Source organism: Oncorhynchus keta, chromosome 26 (assembly GCF_023373465.1).
Source record: "Oncorhynchus keta strain PuntledgeMale-10-30-2019 chromosome 26, Oket_V2, whole genome shotgun sequence".
Classification (NCBI taxonomy): Eukaryota; Metazoa; Chordata; class Actinopteri; order Salmoniformes; family Salmonidae; genus Oncorhynchus; species Oncorhynchus keta.
Genome location: NC_068446.1, coordinates 43,572,667 through 43,590,166, shown reverse-complemented (window position 1 = coordinate 43,590,166; position 17,500 = coordinate 43,572,667). Strand labels below are relative to the sequence as shown.

The 17,500-nt window shown below is 49.3% G+C and overlaps 1 protein-coding gene across 4 annotated transcripts in view; it reads left to right on the top strand.

Annotated features, from left to right (window-relative positions):
- Positions 1 to 17,500, top strand: part of LOC127912147 (protein phosphatase 1 regulatory subunit 12A-like) — an 89,706-nt gene that overhangs the window by 12,824 nt on the left and 59,382 nt on the right. For all 4 annotated transcript variants that reach the window (XM_052480996.1, XM_052480999.1, XM_052480997.1 and 1 more), the window contains exons 2-4: positions 10,092 to 10,222; positions 11,426 to 11,544; positions 15,742 to 15,898. In XM_052480996.1, coding sequence (XP_052336956.1) covers positions 10,092 to 10,222; positions 11,426 to 11,544; positions 15,742 to 15,898 — 407 coding nt within the window. The remainder of the gene's footprint in view (positions 1 to 10,091; positions 10,223 to 11,425; positions 11,545 to 15,741; positions 15,899 to 17,500) is intronic.

The following is a 17,500-nucleotide window of genomic DNA, read 5'->3' as shown; positions in this document are numbered from 1 at the left end:
CTGCCCCCTCCTCTCTCTCTCCCCTCTGACCCCTCCCTCTCTCTCTCTCTCTCCCTCTGACCCCTCCTCTATCTCGCTCTCTCCCTCTGCCCCTCCTCTCTCTCTTTCTCTCTCTCTCCCCTCTGCCCCCTCTCTCTCTCTCTCTCTCTCTCTCTCCCCTCTGCCCCCTCTCTCTCTCTCTCTCTCTCTCTCTCTCTCTCTCTCTCTCTCTCTCTCTCTCTCCCCTCTGCCCCCTCCTCTCTCTCCCCTCTGACCCCTCCTCTCTCTCTCTCTCTCCCCTCTGACCCCTCCTCTCTCTCTCCCCTCTGACCCCCCCTCTCTCTCTCTCTCTCCCCTCTGACCCTCCTCTATCTCGCTCTCTCCCTCTGACCCCTCTCTCTCTCTCTCTCTCCCTCTCACCCCCCTCTCCCCTCTGACCCCTCCCTCTCTCTCCCCTCTCTCTCTCTCTCTCTCTCTCCCTCTGACCCCTCCTCTCTCTCTCTCTCTCTCCCTCTGACCCCCCTCTCTCTCTCTCTCTCTCCCCTCTGACCCCTCCTCTCTCTCTCTCCCCTCTGACCCCTCCTCTCTCTCTCCCTCTGACCCCTCCTCTCTCTCTCTCTCTCTCCCTCTGACCCCTCCTCTCTCTCTCTCCCCTCTGACCCCTCCTCTCTCTCTCTCTCTCTCCCCTCTGACCCCTCCTCTCTCTCTCTCTCCCCTCTGACCCCTCTCTCTCTCTCTCCCCTCTGACCCCTCCTCTCTCTCTCTCTCTCTCCCCTCTGCCCCCTCCTCTCTCTCTCTCTCTCTCCCCTCCTCCCCTGCCCCCTCCCTCTCTCTCTCTCCCTCTGACCCCTCCCTCTCTCTCTCTCTCTCCCCTCTGACCCCTCCTCTCTCTCTCTCTCTCTCCCCCTCTGCCCCCTCCTCTCTCTCTCTCTCTCTCCCTCTGCCCCCTCTCTCTCTCTCTCTCTCCCTCTGACCCCTGACCCCCTCCTCTCTCTCTCTCTCTCCTCTGACCCCTCTCTCTCTCTCTCTCTCTCTCTCCCCTCTGCCCCCTCCTCTCTCTCTCTCTCTCTCTCCCCTCTGCCCCCTCCTCTCTCTCTCTCTCTCTCCCCTCTGCCCCCTCCCTCTCTCTCTCTCTCTCTCCCCTCTGACCCCCTCCTCTCTCTCTCTCTCTCCCTCTGACCCCTCCCCCTCTCTCTCTCTCTCTCTCTCCCCTCTGCCCCCTCCTCTCTCTCTCTCTCCCCTCTGCCCCCTCCTCTCTCTCTCTCTCTCTCTCCCCTCTGCCCCCTCCTCTCTCTCTCTCTCTCTCCCCTCTGACCCCTCCTCTCTCTCTCTCTCTCTCCCCTCTGACCCCTCCTCTCTCTCTCTCTCTCTCCCCTCTGACCCCTCCTCTCTCTCTCTCTCTCTCCCCTCTGCCCCCTCCTCTCTCTCTCTCTCTCTCCCCTCTGCCCCCTCCTCTCTCTCTCTCTCTCTCCCCTCTGACCCCTCCTCTCTCTCTCTCTCTCTCTCTCTCTCTCTCTCTCTCTCTCTCTCTCTCTCTCCCCTCTGCCCCCTCCTCTCTCTCTCCCCTCTGCCCCCTCCTCTCTGACCCCTCCTCTATCTCTCTCTCTCTCTCTCTCTCTCTCTCTCTCTCTCTCTCTCCGTCTGTCTGTTCCTCCTTTCCCCACGGTGGGGACTTTGGGGATTTCAGATGAAGAAATGGAAAACATTCTCGGTCTAACTGCTCGTTCTAACTGCTCGGTCGGTCTCACTGCTCGGTCGGTCTCACTGCTCGGTCGGTCTCACTGCTCGGACGGTCTAACTGCTCGGTCGGTCTCACTGCTCGGTCGGTCTCACTGCTCGGTCGGTCTCACTGCTCGGTCGGTCTCACTGCTCGGTCGGTCTCACTGCTCGGTCGGTCTCACTGCTCGGTCGGTCTAACTGCTCGGTCGGTCTAACTGCTCGGTCGGTCTAACTGCTCGGTCGGTCTAACTGCTCTGTTCGGTCTAACTGCTCTGTTCGGTCTAACTGCTCGGTCGGTCTAACTGTTCGGTCGGTCTAACTGCTCGGTCGGTCTAACTCCTCGGTCGGTCTAACTGCTCGGTCGGTCTAACTGCTCGGTCGGTCTAACTGCTCGGTCGGTCTAACTGCTCGGTCGGTCTAACTGCTCGGTCGGTCTAACTGCTGTTGTCAAAAGGCCATTTCCACAACGAATGAGTCACTTGATGACCCAATGAAGGAAGCACTGACCCATGGGTAGAAAACTCTCTCTGTAGCACCACATTCACAACAAGGAGGAAAATAAGTGTCCTCTGTTCATTCAGCAAGCTGGGATGGGAGTAGACTACTAGCCTGTAGTTAAGTAGTGTCCTCTCTCTCTCTCTCTCTCTCTCTCTCCCCTCTCTCTCTCTCTCTCTCTCCTCTGCCCCTCTCTCTCTCTCTCTCCTCTGCCCCCTCTCTCTCTCTCCTCTGCCCCCTCTCTCTCTCTCTCTCCTCTGCCCCCTCCTCTCTCTCTCCTCCTCTGCCCCCTCCTCTCTCTCTCTCTCCTCTGCCCCCTCCTCTCTCTCTCTCTCCTCTGCCCCCTCCTCTCTCTCTCTCTCTCCCTCTGCCCCCTCTCTCTCTCTCTCTCTCCCTCTGACCCTCCTCCTCTCTCTCCCCTCTGACCCCTCCTCTCTCTCTCTCTCCTCTGACCCCTCCTCTCTCCTCTCCCTCTCCTCTCCTCTCTCCCTCCTCCTCTCTCTCTCCCTCTCTCTCTCCTCTGCCCCCTCTGCCCCCTCTCTCTCTCTCTCTCCTCTGCCCCCTCCTCCTCTCTCTCCCTCTGCCCCCTCCTCTCTCTCTCCCCTCTGCCCCCTCCTCTCTCTCTCTCCTCTGCCCCTCCTCTCTCTCTCTCCCTCTCCCTCCTCTCTCTCTCTCCCCTCTGACCCTGCCCCCTCCTCTCTCTCTCCTCTGCCCCCTCCTCTCTCTCTCCTCTGCCCCCTCCTCTCTCTCTCCTCTGCCTCTCCTCCTCTCTCTCTCCCTCTCCCCCTCCTCTCTCTCTCCTCTGCCCCCTCCTCCTCTCTCTCTCTCTGCCCCCTCCTCTCTCTCTCTCCTCTGCCCCCTCCTCTCTCTCTCTCTCCTCTGCCCCCTCTCTCTCTCTCTCTCTCTCCTCTCCCCCTCTCTCCTCTCTCTGACCCCTCCTCTCTCTCTCTCTCCTCTGCCCCCTCCTCTCTCTCTCTCTCTCTCTCCTCTGACCCCCCTCTCTCTCTCGCTCCCTCTGACCCCTCCTCTCTCTCTCTCTCTCTCTCTCTCTCTCTCTCTCTCTCTCTCCCTCTGACCCTCTCCTCTCTCTCTCCCCTCTGACCCCTCTCTCTCTCTCTCTCTCTCTCTCTTTTAATGGTTTAGTTTAGTGTGAGGTTGAGAGTTAATGGTTTAGTTTAGTGTGAGGTTGAGAGTTAATGGTTTAGTTTAGTGTGAGGTTGAGAGTTAATGGTTTAGGTGTTTAGTGTGAGGTTGAGAGTTAATGGTTTAGGGGAGGTTCTACATTACACTGCTATCACATCATTGACAAGAGAGATTGTGGTTGTGTCGCAGCCCTAATTCATGCTAGTTCTTCTGGCCCCAGTCTATCTATACAGGAGAGATAAGGGTTGTTTTTACTCATGGCACAGTGCGATCAGGTCTCAACAACAACAGCACCCGTTAGCTTTTTTAGATAAGTACTTGGACATGGGACTGTTTGGGTTGGGATCAAATCAACACAAAACTAATGGGCAAGGCAACAATCAGGCTTCTCCTCTGTTATGAACCTTTTGTAACAGCTGTCTTTCTCCCAGGTGTGTCAAACAGAAAGCTCTGTCTACCCAGTACCTTCTACCCACAGACACAGAATAGCTCTGTCAACCCAGTACCTTCTACCCACAGACACAGAATAGCTCTGTCTACCCAGTACCTTCTACCCACAGACACAGAATAGCTCTGTCTACCCAGTACCTTCTACCCACAGACACAGAATGGCTATGTCTACCCAGTACCTTCTACCCAGGTTGACAAACAGAATGGCTCTGTCTACCCAGTACCTTCTACCCACAGACAAACAGACAGAATGGCTCTGTCTACCCAGTACCTTCTACCCACAGACAAACAGACAGAATGGCTCTGTCAACCCAGTACCTTCTACCCACAGACAAACAGACAGAATAGCTCTGTCTACCCAGTACCTTCTACCCACAGACACAGAATAGCTCTGTCTACCCAGTACCTTTACCCACAGACACAGAATAGCTCTGTCTACCCAGTACCTTCTACCCACAGACACAGAATAGGCTCTGAGAGTCCAGTACCTTCTACCCACAGACACAGAATAGCTCTGTCTACCCAGTACCTTCTACACAGACACAGAATAGCACTGTCTACCCAGTACCTTCTACCCACAGACACAGAATAGCTCTGTCTACCCAGTACCTTCTACCCACAGACAAACATAATAGCTCTGTCTACCCAGTACCTTCTACCCACAGACAAACAGACAGAATAGCTCTGTCAACCCAGTACCTTCTACCCACAGACAAAGAGACAGAATAGCTCTGTCAACCCAGTACCTTCTACCCACAGACAAACAGACAGAATAGCTCTGTCTACCCAGTACCTTCTACCCACAGACACAGAATAGCTGTCTACCCAGTACCTTCTGCCACAGACAAACAGACAGAATAGCTCTGTCAACCCAGTACCTTCTACCCACAGACACAGAATAGCTCTGTCTGGCCCCGTACCTTCTACCCACAGACAAACAGACAGAATAGGTCTGTCTACCCAGTACCTTCTACCCACAGACACAGAATAGGTCTGTCAACCCAGTGCCTTCCACACACAGACACAGAATAGCTCTTTACCTTCTACCCACAGACACAGAACAGCTCTGTCTACCCAGTACCTTCTACCCACAGACACAGAATAGCTCTGTCTACCCAGTACCTTCTACCCACAGACAAACATAATAGCTCTGTCTACCCAGTACCTTCTACCCACAGACAAACATAATAGCTCTGTCTACCCAGTACCTTCTACCCACAGACACAGAATAGCTCTGTCTACCCAGTACCTTCTACCCACAGACAAACAGACAGAATAGCTCTGTCAACCCAGTACCTTCTACCCACAGACAAACAGACAGAATAGCTCTGTCTACCCAGTACCTTCTACCCACAGACAAACATAATAGCTCTGTCTACCTAGTACCTTCTACCCACAGACACAGAATAGCTCTGTCTACCCAGTACCTTCTACCCACAGACACAGAATAGCTCTGTCTACCCAGTACCTTCTACCCACAGACACAGAATAGCTCTGTCTACCCAGTACCTTCTACCCACAGACACAGAATAGCTCTGTCTACCCAGTACCTTCTACCCACAGACAAACAGACAGAATAGCTCTGTCAACCCAGTACCTTCTACCCACAGACACAGAATAGCTCTGTCTACCCAGTACCTTCTACCCACAGACACAGAATAGCTCTGTCTACCCAGTACCTTCTACCCACAGACACAGAATAGCTCTGTCTACCCAGTACCTTCTACCCACAGACACAGAATAGCTCTGTCTACCCAGTACCTTCTACCCACAGACACAGAATAGCTCTGTCTACCCAGTACCTTCTACCCACAGACAAACAGACAGAATAGCTCTGTCAACCCAGTACCTTCTACCCACAGACACAGAACAAACCCAGTACCTTCCAGACACAGAATAACTCTGTCTACCCAGTACCTTCTACCCACAGACACAGAATAGCTCTGTCTACCCAGTACCTTCTACCCACAGACAAACAGACAGAATAGCTCTGTCAACCCAGTACCTTCTACCCACAGACACAGAATAGCTCTGTCTACCCAGTACCTTCTACCCACAGACACAGAATAGCTCTGTCTACCCAGTACCTTCTACCCACAGACACAGAACAGCTCTGTCTACCCATACCTTCTACCCACAGACACAGAACAGCTCTGTCTACCCAGTACCTTCTACCCACAGACACAGAATAGCTCTGTCTACCCAGTACCTTCCAGACACAGAATAGCTCTGTCTACCCAGTACCTTCTACCCACAGACAAACAGAATAGCTCTGTCTACCCAGTACCTTCTACCCACAGACACAGAATAGCTCTGTCTACCCAGTACCTTCTACCCACAGACACAGAATAGCTCTGTCTACCCAGTACCTTCCACACACAGACACAGAATAGCTCTGTCTACCCAGTACCTTCCACACACAGACAAACAGAATAGCTCTGTCTACCCAGTACCTTCTACCCACAGACAAACAGAATAGCTCTGTCTCCCCAGTACCTTCTACCCACAGACACAGAACAGCTCTGTCTGCCCTACATAGTCAGACTACTGCCCTACATTGTCAGACTACTGCCCTACATACTCCACAGTAGTCAGACTACTGCCCTACATAGTCAGACTACTGCCCTACATAGTCAGACTACTGCCCTACATAGTCAGACTACTGCCCTACATAGTCAGACTACTGCCCTACATAGTCAGACTACTGCCCTACATAGTCAGACTACTGCCCTACATAGTCAGAATACTCCACTACATTGTCAGACTACTGCCCTACATACTCCACAGTAGTCAGACTACTGCCCTATATAGTCAGACTACTGCCCTATATAGTCAGACTACTGCCCTATATAGTCAGACTACTGCCCTATATAGTCAGACTACTGCCCTATATAGTCAGACTACTGCCCTATGTAGTCAGACTACTGCCCTATATAGTCAGACTACTGCCCTACATAGTCAGACTACTGCCCTATATAGTCAGACTACTGCCCTACATAGTCAGACTACTGCCCTACATAGTCAGACTACTGCCCTATGTAGTCCACAGTAGGCAGACTACTGCCCTATATAGTGAGACTACTGCCCTACATAGTCAGACTACTGCCCTACATAGTCAGAATACTCCACTACATTGTCAGACTACTGCCCTAAATACTCAGACTACTACCTTACATAGTCTGACTCCAGCCCTACCTACTCCACAGTAGGCAGACTACTGCCCTACATAGTCTGACTACTGCCCTACATAGTCTGACTACTGCCCTACATAGTCTGACTACTGCCCTACATAGTCTGACTACTGCCCTACATAGTCTGACTACTGCCCTACATAGTCTGACTACTGCCCTATATAGTCAGACCACTGCCCTACGTATTCCACAGTAGTTGGACTACTACCCTACATACTCCACATTAGTCAGACTACTGCCTTATATAGTCCACAGTAGTCAGATTACTGCCCTACATATTCAGACTACTGCCCTACATATTCAGACTACTGCCCTACATATTCAGACTACTGCCCTACATAGTCAGACTACTGCCCTATATAGTCAGACAACTGCCTTATGTAGTCCACAGTAGTCAGACTACTGCCCTACATAGTCTGATTACTGCCCTACATAGTCTGATTACTGCCCTACATAGTCTGACTACTGCCCTACATAGTCTGACTACTGCCCTACATAGTCTGACTACTGCCCTACATAGTCTGACTACTGCCCTACATAGTCTGACTACTGCCCTACATTGTCTGACTACTGCCCTACATACTCCACAGTAGTCAGACTACTCCATATAGTCAGACAACTGCCCTATGTAGTCCACAGTAGGCAGACTACTGCCCTACATAGTCAGACTACTGCCCTACATAGTCAGACTACTGCCCTACATAGTCAGACTACTGCCCTACATACTCCACAGTAGTCAGACTACTGCCCTACATAGTCAGACTGCCCACATAGTCAGACTACTGTATAGTCAGACTACTGCCCTATATAGTCAGACTACTGCCCTATATAGTCAGACAACTGCCCTATGTAGTCAGACTACTGCCCTACATAGTCAGACTACTGCCCTACATAGTCAGACTACTGCCCTACATAGTCCAGTTGGTCAGACAGCCCTACATAGTCAGACTACTGCCCTACATAGTCAGACTACTGCCCTACATAGTCAGAATACTCCACTACATTGTCAGACTACTGCCCTACATAATCCACAGTAGGCACACTACTACCTTACATAGTCTGACTCCAGCCCTACATACTCCACAGTCGGCAGACTACTGCCCTACATAGTCTGACTACCGCCCTACATAGTCTGACTACTGCCCTATATAGTCAGACTATTGCCCTACATAGTCAGACCACTGCCCTACGTAGTCCACAGTAGTCAGACTACTACCCTACATACTCCACAGTAGTCAGACTACTGCCCTATATAGTCCACAGTAGTCAGACTACTGCCCTACATATTCTGACTACTGTCCTACATAGTCTGACTACTGCCCTACATAGTCAGACCACTGCCCTACGTAGTCCACAGTAGTCAGACTACTACCCTACATACTCCACAGTAGTCAACTACTGCCCTATATAGTCCACAGTAGGCAGACTACTGCCCTACATATTCTGACTACTGCCCTACATAGTCTGACTACTGCCCTACATAGTCTGACTACTGCCCTACATAGTCTGACTACTGCCCTATGTAGTCCACAGTAGGCAGACTACTGCCCTACATAGTCCACAGTAGGCAGACTACTGCCCTACATAGTCTGACTACTGCCCTACATAGTCTGACTACTGCCCTACATAGTCTGACTACTGACCTACATAGTCTGACTACTGACCTACATCGTCAGACCACTGCCCTACGTAGTCCACAGTAGTCAGACTACTGCCCTATATAGTCCACAGTAGTCAGACTACTGCCCTATATAGTCCACAGTAGTCAGACTACTACCCTACATAGTCCAGTTGGCAGACTACTGCCCTATATAGTCACACTACTGCCCTACATAGTCCACAGTAGTCAGACCACTGCCTTACATAGTCCACAGTAGGCAGACTACTGCCCTATATAGTCAGACTACTGCCCTACGTAGACTTACTACCGCCCTACATAGTCTTACTACTGCCCTATATAGTCAGACCACTGCCCTATGTAGTCCACAGTAGTCAGACTACTGCCCTATATAGTCAGACTACTGCCCTACATAGTCCACAGTAGTCAGACTACTGCCCTATATAGTCAGACTACTGCCCTACATAGTCCACAGTAGTCAGACTACTGCCCTATATTAGTCCACAGTAGTCAGACTCCTACCCTACATAGTCCACAGTAGTCAGACTACTGCCCTACATAGACTTTGACTACCGCCCTACATAGTCTGACTGCCCACATGTCTGACTACCGCCCTACATAGTCAGACTACTGTTTTAGTCCACAGTAGTCAGACTACTGCCCTACATTCAGACTACTGTCCTACATAGTCCACAGTAGGCAGACTACTGCCCTACATAGTCCACAGTAGTCAGACTTCTGCCCTATATAGTTAGACTACTTCCCTACATAGTTAGACTACTTCCCTACACAGTCCGGCTACTGCCCCATATAGTCCATATTAGTCCAGAAGAAGAAATATGCTAATTTAGCTGCTTATTTTAATCCAAAGAGACACAAATGCAAACATTGATAGTGACTGTATTTATTGATCCTGGAGTTGAACCAACAAACCTGGTGTTTCTAACACCCTGCTCCAACCCACTATCCCACTTAGACTTTGGAACCTCATATCTATGGCCAATGTCTAGGATGAGAAAAAGTGTTTTAATCAATGTGTCAAGATTCAGCTTTTGATCATGTGTCTCCTGTCCTGTCTGATTCAGCATTTGATCATGTCTCCTGTCCTGTCTGATTCAGCATTTGATCATGTCTCCTGTCCTGTCTGATTCAGTGTTTGATCATGTGTCTCCTGTCCTGTCTGATTCAGCATTTGATCATGTGTCTCCTGTCCTGTCTGATTCAGCATTTGATCATGTCTCCTGTCCTGTCTGATTCAGCGTTTGATCATGTGTCTCCTGTCCAGTCTGATTCAGAGTTTGATCATGTGTCTCCTGTCCTGTCTGATTCAGCATTTGATCATGTCTCCTGTCCTGTCTGATTCAGCATTTGATCATGTCTCCTGTCCTGTCTGATTCAGAGTTTGATCACGTCTCCTGTCCAGTCTGATTCAGAGTTTGATCATGTGTCTCCTGTCCAGTCTGATTCAGTTTGATCATGTCTCCTGTCTTCTCCAGGCGTGTATAGATGAGAATGCAGAGATGGTCCAGTTCCTGGTGGAGAGTGGGAGTGATGTGAACCGGGGGGACAACGAGGGATGGACTCCCCTCCACGCTTCTGCCTCCTGTGGGTTCATACAAATCACCAAGTGGGTCCTCTCTCTTCTCTCATGTTACGTCATACCTTCTTCGTCCTGGGGACGCTACACAGACGAACATCATACCTGTGTTTCTTCGTCCCAAATGGATGCACATTGTAGATCCCCCCATAGCACTACACAGACGATTCCACTAATCAACTCATCATCAATGTCTTTGATTAGTGAAATCAGATGTGTTCGTATTAGTGCAAAAAAACTAAACAATGTACACCCATTTGTGTCCTCAGCAACAGGATAAGAAACACTACTGTACTGTACAATGCATTGACATAGATGTGATGCGGTATAATGTTACTATACAACAGTACACCAAAAAGTGTCACTTTGAGTGTGTACTGCAGCCTGATAGCTGATGGGTATCTGTTTGTTCTGAATAGCCAACTCCTATGGTCATGGTCTCACACCGTCTGGCAGTAAATAGCATGACCATGAGAGGTAACGTCAGCACTAACACATCTACACAGCTGATGATCATATCTGATGAACTTCAATTCCCGAGCTCGTTCTCTCCGTGTACAAGTATAGCTGTGTGGACTAGGAACCTTTCTGCGTAGACTAGGAACCTTTCTGCGTAGACTAGGAACCTTTCTGCGTGGACTAGGAACCTTTCTGCGTGGACTAGGAACCTTTCTGCGTAGACTAGGAACCTTTCTGCGTAGACTAGGAACCTTTCTGCGTAGACTAGGAACCTTTCTGCGTAGACTAGGAACCTTTCTGCGTGGACTAGGAACCTTTCTGCGTGGACTAGGAACCTTTCTGCGTGGACTAGGAACCTTTCTGCGTAGACTAGGAACCTTTTCTAGACTAGGAACCTTTCTGCGTAGACTAGGAACCTTTCTGCGTGGACTAGGAACCTTTCTGCGTGGACTAGGAACCTTTCTGCGTAGACTAGGAACCTTTCTGCGTGGACTAGGAACCTTTCTGCGTGGACTAGGAACCTTTCTGCGTGGACTAGGAACCTTTCTGCGTGGACTAGGAACCTTTCTGCGTGGACTAGGAACCTTTCTGCGTGGACTAGGAACCTTTCTGCGTGGACTAGGAACCTTTCTGCGTGGACTAGGAACCTTTCTGCGAGGACTAGGAACCTTTCTGCGTGGACTAGGAACCTTTCTGTGCTTGGTGTAGGAACCGTTCTGTGTGTAGGAACCGTTCTGTGTGTGGGAACCTTTATAATATGTGTGTTTGTTGCAGGTACCTGATAGAGCACGGTGCACGTGTGGGGGCGGTGAACAGTGAAGGAGAGCTTCCTCTGGATGTTGCCACTGAGGATGCTATGGAGAGACTGCTGAAGGGAGAGATCAAGAAACAAGGTATGAACTGTTATGTAGGGTCTATGTAGGCTACATTTGAAGAGAGATCAAGAAACATGATCTGTTATGTAGGGTCTATGTAGGCTACATTTGAAGAGAGATCAAGAAACATGATCTGTTATGTAGGGTCTATGTAGGCTACATTTGAAGAGAGAGATCAAGAAACATGATATGAACTGTTATGTAGTGGTCCTTCTGTAGCACAGTTGGTAGAGCATTTGAACGCCAGGGTAGTGGGTTCGATTCGGGACCACCCATACGTAGAATGTATGCACACATGACTGTAAGTCGCTTTGATAAAGCGTCTGCTAAATGGCATATATATTATTATTAGTGTCTATGTAGGCTACATTTGAAGAGAGAGATCAAGAAACATGATATGAACTGTTATGTAGTGTCTGTATAGGCTACATTTTCAAGAGAGAGATCTAGAAACATAAGAACTGTTATACAGTGTCAATGTAGGCTACATTTGAAGAGAGATCAAGAAATATGATCTGTTATGTAGTGTCTATGTAGGCTACATTTGAAGAGAGAGATCTAGAAACATATGAACTGTTATGTAGTGTCTATGTAGGCTAGATTTGAAGAGAGATCAAGAAACATGATATGAACTGTTATGTAGTGTCTTTGTAGGCTACATTTGAAGAGAGATTTAGAAACATGATATTAACTGTTATGTAGTGTCTATGTAGGCTACATTTGAAGAGATCTAGAAACATATGAACTTATGTCGTGTCTATTTAGGCTATATTTGAATTGAGCGATCTAGAAGCAGGGTAACTATGAATTTTTATGTAATGTCTATGTAGGCTACATTTGAAGAGATCTAGAAACATATGAACTTATGTTGTGTCTATGTAGGCTACATTTGAATTGAGCGATCGAGAAGCAGGGTAACTATGAATTGTTATGTAGTGTCTATGTAGGCTACATCTAGAAGCAGGGTAACTATGAATTGTTATGTAGTGTCTCTGTAGGCTACATTTGAATTGAGCGATCTCGAAGCAGGGTAACTATGAATTGTTATGTAGTGTCTATGTAGGCTACATCTAGAAGCAGGGTAACTATGAATTGTTATGTAGTGTCTATGTAGGCTACATCTAGAAGCAGGGTAACTATGAATTGTTATGTAGTGTCTATGTAGGCTACATTTTAGAAGCAGGGTAACTGATTTGTTATGTAGTGTCTATGTAGGCTACATCTAGAAGCAGGGTAACTATGAATTGTTATGTAGTGTCTATGTAGGCTACATTTTAGAAGCAGGGTAACTATGAATTGTTATGTAGTGTCTATGTAGGCTACATTTTAGAAGCAGGGTAACTATGAATTGTTATGTAGTGTCTATGTAGGCTACATTTTAGAATCAGGGTAACTATGAATTTTTATGTAGTCTGCGTGTTACATAACGTGGCTGCTGGACTGAGTAAAATGTGTGGTAAATGTGGTTCACCATCTGTTTTTTTTAGGTTATCAGGGAATTGTTATGTAGCCATGTCAACAGTCCTCGGAGAAGCACAGTACCCGCTTTCTCTCTTCCTCCAAAACACAATAACACCTGCTATTGAATTCCATGCCCTTGTGATATTGTGACGTAACAAAATCTCATTAGTGCTGCTCCTACTGCAACTGCTGTATTTTAAGTCACGGTTAGAATGACTACACCCTTTTTAAGATTCTGAAACAAAATCAGAAACGGGCATAATAGGAATAATAATAATATATGACAGGAAAATGGGACACTGTGAAGTCCATGGAGAACAAAAGCACCTCCTCCCAGCTGCCCACTGCACTGAGGCTAGGTAACACGGTCACCACCGATAAATCCATGATTAACGAAAACTTCAACAAGCATTTCTCAACGGCTGGCCATGCCTTCCGCCTGGCTACTCCAACCTCGGCCAACAGCTCCGCCCCCCCCGCAGCTACTCGCCCAAGCCTCTCCAGGTTATCCTTTACCCAAATCCAGATAGCAGATGTTCTGAAAGAGCTGCAAAACCTGGACCCATACAAATCAGCTGGGCTAGAAAATCTGGACCCTCTATTTCTGAAACTATCCGCCGCCATTGTCGCAACCCCTATTACCAGCCTGTTCAAACTCTCTTTCATAATGACTTAAATGTATATCGTCTGAGATCCCCAAGGATTGGAAAGCTGCCGCAGTCATCCCCCTCTTCAAAGGGGGAGACACCCTGGACCCAAACTGTTACAGACCTATATCCATCCTGCCCTGCCTATCGAAGGTCTTCGAAAGCCAAGTCAACAAACAGGTCACTGACCATCTCGATTCCCACCGTACCTTCTCCACCATGCAATCTGGTTTCCGAGCCGGTCACGGGTGCACCTCAGCCACGCTCAAGGTACTAAACGACATCATAACCGCCATCGATAAAAGACATTACTGTGCAGCCGTCTTCATCGACCTTGCCAAGGCTTTCGACTCGGTCAATCACCATATTCTTATCGGCAGACTCAGTAGCCTCGGTTTTTCGGATGACTGCCTTGCCTGGTTCACCAATTACTTTGCAGACAGAGTTCAGTGTGTCAAATCGGAGGGCATGCTGTCCGGTCCTCTGGAAGTCTCTATGGGGGTGCCAGAGGGTTCAATCCTCGGGCCGACTATTTTTTCTGTATATATCAATGATGTTGCTCTTGCTGCGGGTGATTCCCTGATCCACCTCTACGCAGACGACACCATTCTATATCATTCCGGCCCGTCCTTGGACACTGTGCTATCAAGCCTCCAAACGAGCTTCAATGCCATACAACACTCCTTCCGTGGCCTCCAACTGCTCTTAAACGCTAGTAAAACCAAATGCATGCTTTTCAACCGTTCGCTGCCTGCACCCGCACGCCTGACCAGCATCACCACCCTGGATGGTTCCAACCTTGAATATGTGGACATCTATAAGTACCTAGGTGTCTGGCTAGACTGTAAACCCTCCTTCCAGACTCATATCAAACATCTCCAATCGAAAATCAAATCAAGAGTCGGCTTTCTATTCCGCAACAAAGCCTCCTTCACTCACGCCGCCAAACTTACCCTAGTAAAACTGACTATCCTACCGATCCTCGACTTCGGCGATGTCATCTACAAAATCGCTTCCAACACTCTACTCAGCAAACTGGATGCAGTTTATCACAGTGCCATCCGTTTTGTCACTAAAGCACCTTATACCACCCACCACTGCGACTTGTATGCTCTCGTCGGCTGGCCCTCGCTACATATTTGTCGCCAGACCCACTGGCTCCAGGTCATCTACAAGTCCATGCTAGGTAAAGCTCGGCCTTATCTCAGTTCACTGGTCACGATGGCAACACCCATCCGTAGCACGCGCTACAGCAGGTGTATCTCACTGATCATCCCTAAAGCCAACAACTCATTTGGCCGCCTTTCGTTCCAGTTCTCTGCTGCCTGTGACTGGAACGAATTGCAAAAATCGCTGAAGTTGGAGACTTTTATCTCCCTCACCAACTTCAAACATCTGCTATCTGAGCAGCTAACCGATCGCTGCAGCTGTACATAGTCTATCGGCAAATAGCCCACCCATTTTTACCTACCTCATCCCCATACTGTTTTTATTTATTTACTTTTCTGCTCTTTTGCACACCGATATCTCTACCTGTACATGACCATCTGATCATTTATCACTCCAGTGTTAATCTGCTAAATTGTAATTATTCGCCTCCCTCCTCATGCCTTTTGCACACATTGTATATAGACTCCTCTTTTTTCTACTGTGTTATTGACTTGTTAATTGTTTACTCCATGTGTAACTCTGTGTTGTCTGTTCACACTGCTATGCTTTATCTTGGCCAGGTCGCAGTTGCAAATGAGAACTTGTTCTCAACTAGCCTACCTGGTTAAATAAATGTGAAATAAATAAAATAAAATAAAAAAATATGTATTTAAAAAACATGTAATATTAGGCTTTTAGATGTATTATGTTGACAAATTGTCAGTGTTGATAATCAAAGGCAAAAGCTGGGGGATTAATACTGTTTTTTACAAGGTGACAAGTTCTGATTTAACCATCATCAAATCATCTTTAAAAGCTATCGGTTTCTGTTAACATTTTTAGACCGACTCACCAACAGAGAATACACAGATTATTACTTTCCCTCTCTCAATGTAGCCTTTATTTAAACTCCCTTCTGTGTGTGTCCCTAACTATGTCCGTCTCTCTCTGTCCCCAGGGGTGGATGTAGATCTGGCGAGGAGGGAAGAGGAGCGGGTGATGCTGGCGGATGCCAACGCGGTGCTGGCAGGAAGTGGCGTGCTGACACCTCACCCCAACACCAATGCCACAGCGCTGCACGTGGCCGCGGCCAAGGGCTACATAGAGGTCATGAAGTGAGTCGGGTGCTAGTCGGCGAGTCAGGTGCTAGTCAGTTGCTAGACGGGTGCTAGCCGGCGAGTCAGGTGCTAGCGAGTCAGGTGCTAGTCAGGTGCTAGACGGCAAGTCAGGTGCTAGCCGGCGAGTCAGGTGCGAGTCAGGTGCTAGACGGCAAGTCAGGTGCCAGACGGCAAGTCAGGTGCTAGCCGGCGAGTCAGGTGCGAGTCAGGTGCTAGTTGGCGAGTCAGGTGCTAGTTGGCGAGTCAGGTGCGAGTCGGCGAGTCGGGTGCGAGTCGGCGAGTCGGGTGCTAGTCGGCGAGTCGGGTGCTAGTCGGCGAGTCGGGTGCTAGTCGGCGAGTCGGGTGCTAGTCGGCGAGTCGGGTGCTAGTCGGCGAGTCGGGTGCTAGTCGGCGAGTCGGGTGCTAGTCGGCGAGTCGGGTGCTAGTCGGCGAGTCGGGTGCTAGTCGGCGAGTCGGGTGCTAGTCGGCGAGTCGGGTGCTAGTCGGCGAGTCGGGTGCTAGTCGGGTGCTAGTCGGCGAGTCGGGTGCTAGACGGCGAGTCAGGTGCTAGTCGGCTAGTCAGGTGCTAGTCAGGTGCTCGTCGGGTGCTAGTCGGCGAGTCAGGTGCTAGTCGGCGAGTCAGGTGCTAGTCAGGTGCTAGTCGGCGAGTCAGGTGCTAGTCGGCGAGTCAGGTTCTAGTCGGCTAGTCAGGTGCTAGTCAGGTGCTCGTCGGGTGCTTGACGGCGAGTCAGGTGCTAGTCGGCGATTTGTTTTAGAGAGTGCTCATTTGTTTTAGAGAGTGCTCATTTGTTGTAGAGAGTGCTCATTTGTTTTAGAGAGTGCTCATTTGTTTTAGAGAGTGCTCATTTGTTTTAGAGAGTGCTCATGTCTTCTTGTCCTCCCATCCTGTTGTCCTCCCATCCTCATGTCTTCTTGTCCTCCCGTCCTGTTGTCCTCCCATCCTCGTCTCTTCTTGTCCTCCCGTCCTCATGTCTTCTTGTCCTCCCATCCTCATGTCTTCTTGTCCTCCCGTCCTTGTGTCCTCCCATCCTCGTGTCCTCCCGTCCTGTTGTCCTCCCATCCTCGTGTCCTCCCATCCTCATGTCTTCTTGTCCTCCCATCCTCGTGTCCTCCCGTCCTGTTGTCCTCCCATCCTCATGTCTTCTTGTCCTCCCGTCCTTGTGTCCTCCCATCCTCGTGTCTTCTTGTCCTCCCGTCCTCATGTCTTCTTGTCCTCCCGTCCTGTTGTCCTCCCATCCTCATGTCTTCTTGTCCTCCCATCCTCATGTCTTCTTGTCCTCCCATCCTCGTGTCTTCTTGTCCTCCCGTCCTCATGTCTTCTTGTCCTCCCATCCTCATGTCTTTTTGTCCTCCCGTCCTGTTGTCCTCCCATCCTCGTGTCTTCTTGTCCTCCCGTCCTCATGTCTTCTTGTCCTCCCATCCTCATGTCTTCTTGTCCTCCCGTCCTCATGTCTTCTTGTCCTCCCATCCTCATGTCTTCTTGTCCTCCCGTCCTCGTGTCTTCTTGTCCTCCCATCCTCGTGTCTTCTTGTCCTCCCGTCCTCATGTCTTCTTGTACTCCCATCCTCATGTCTTCTTGTCCTCCCATCCTCATGTCTT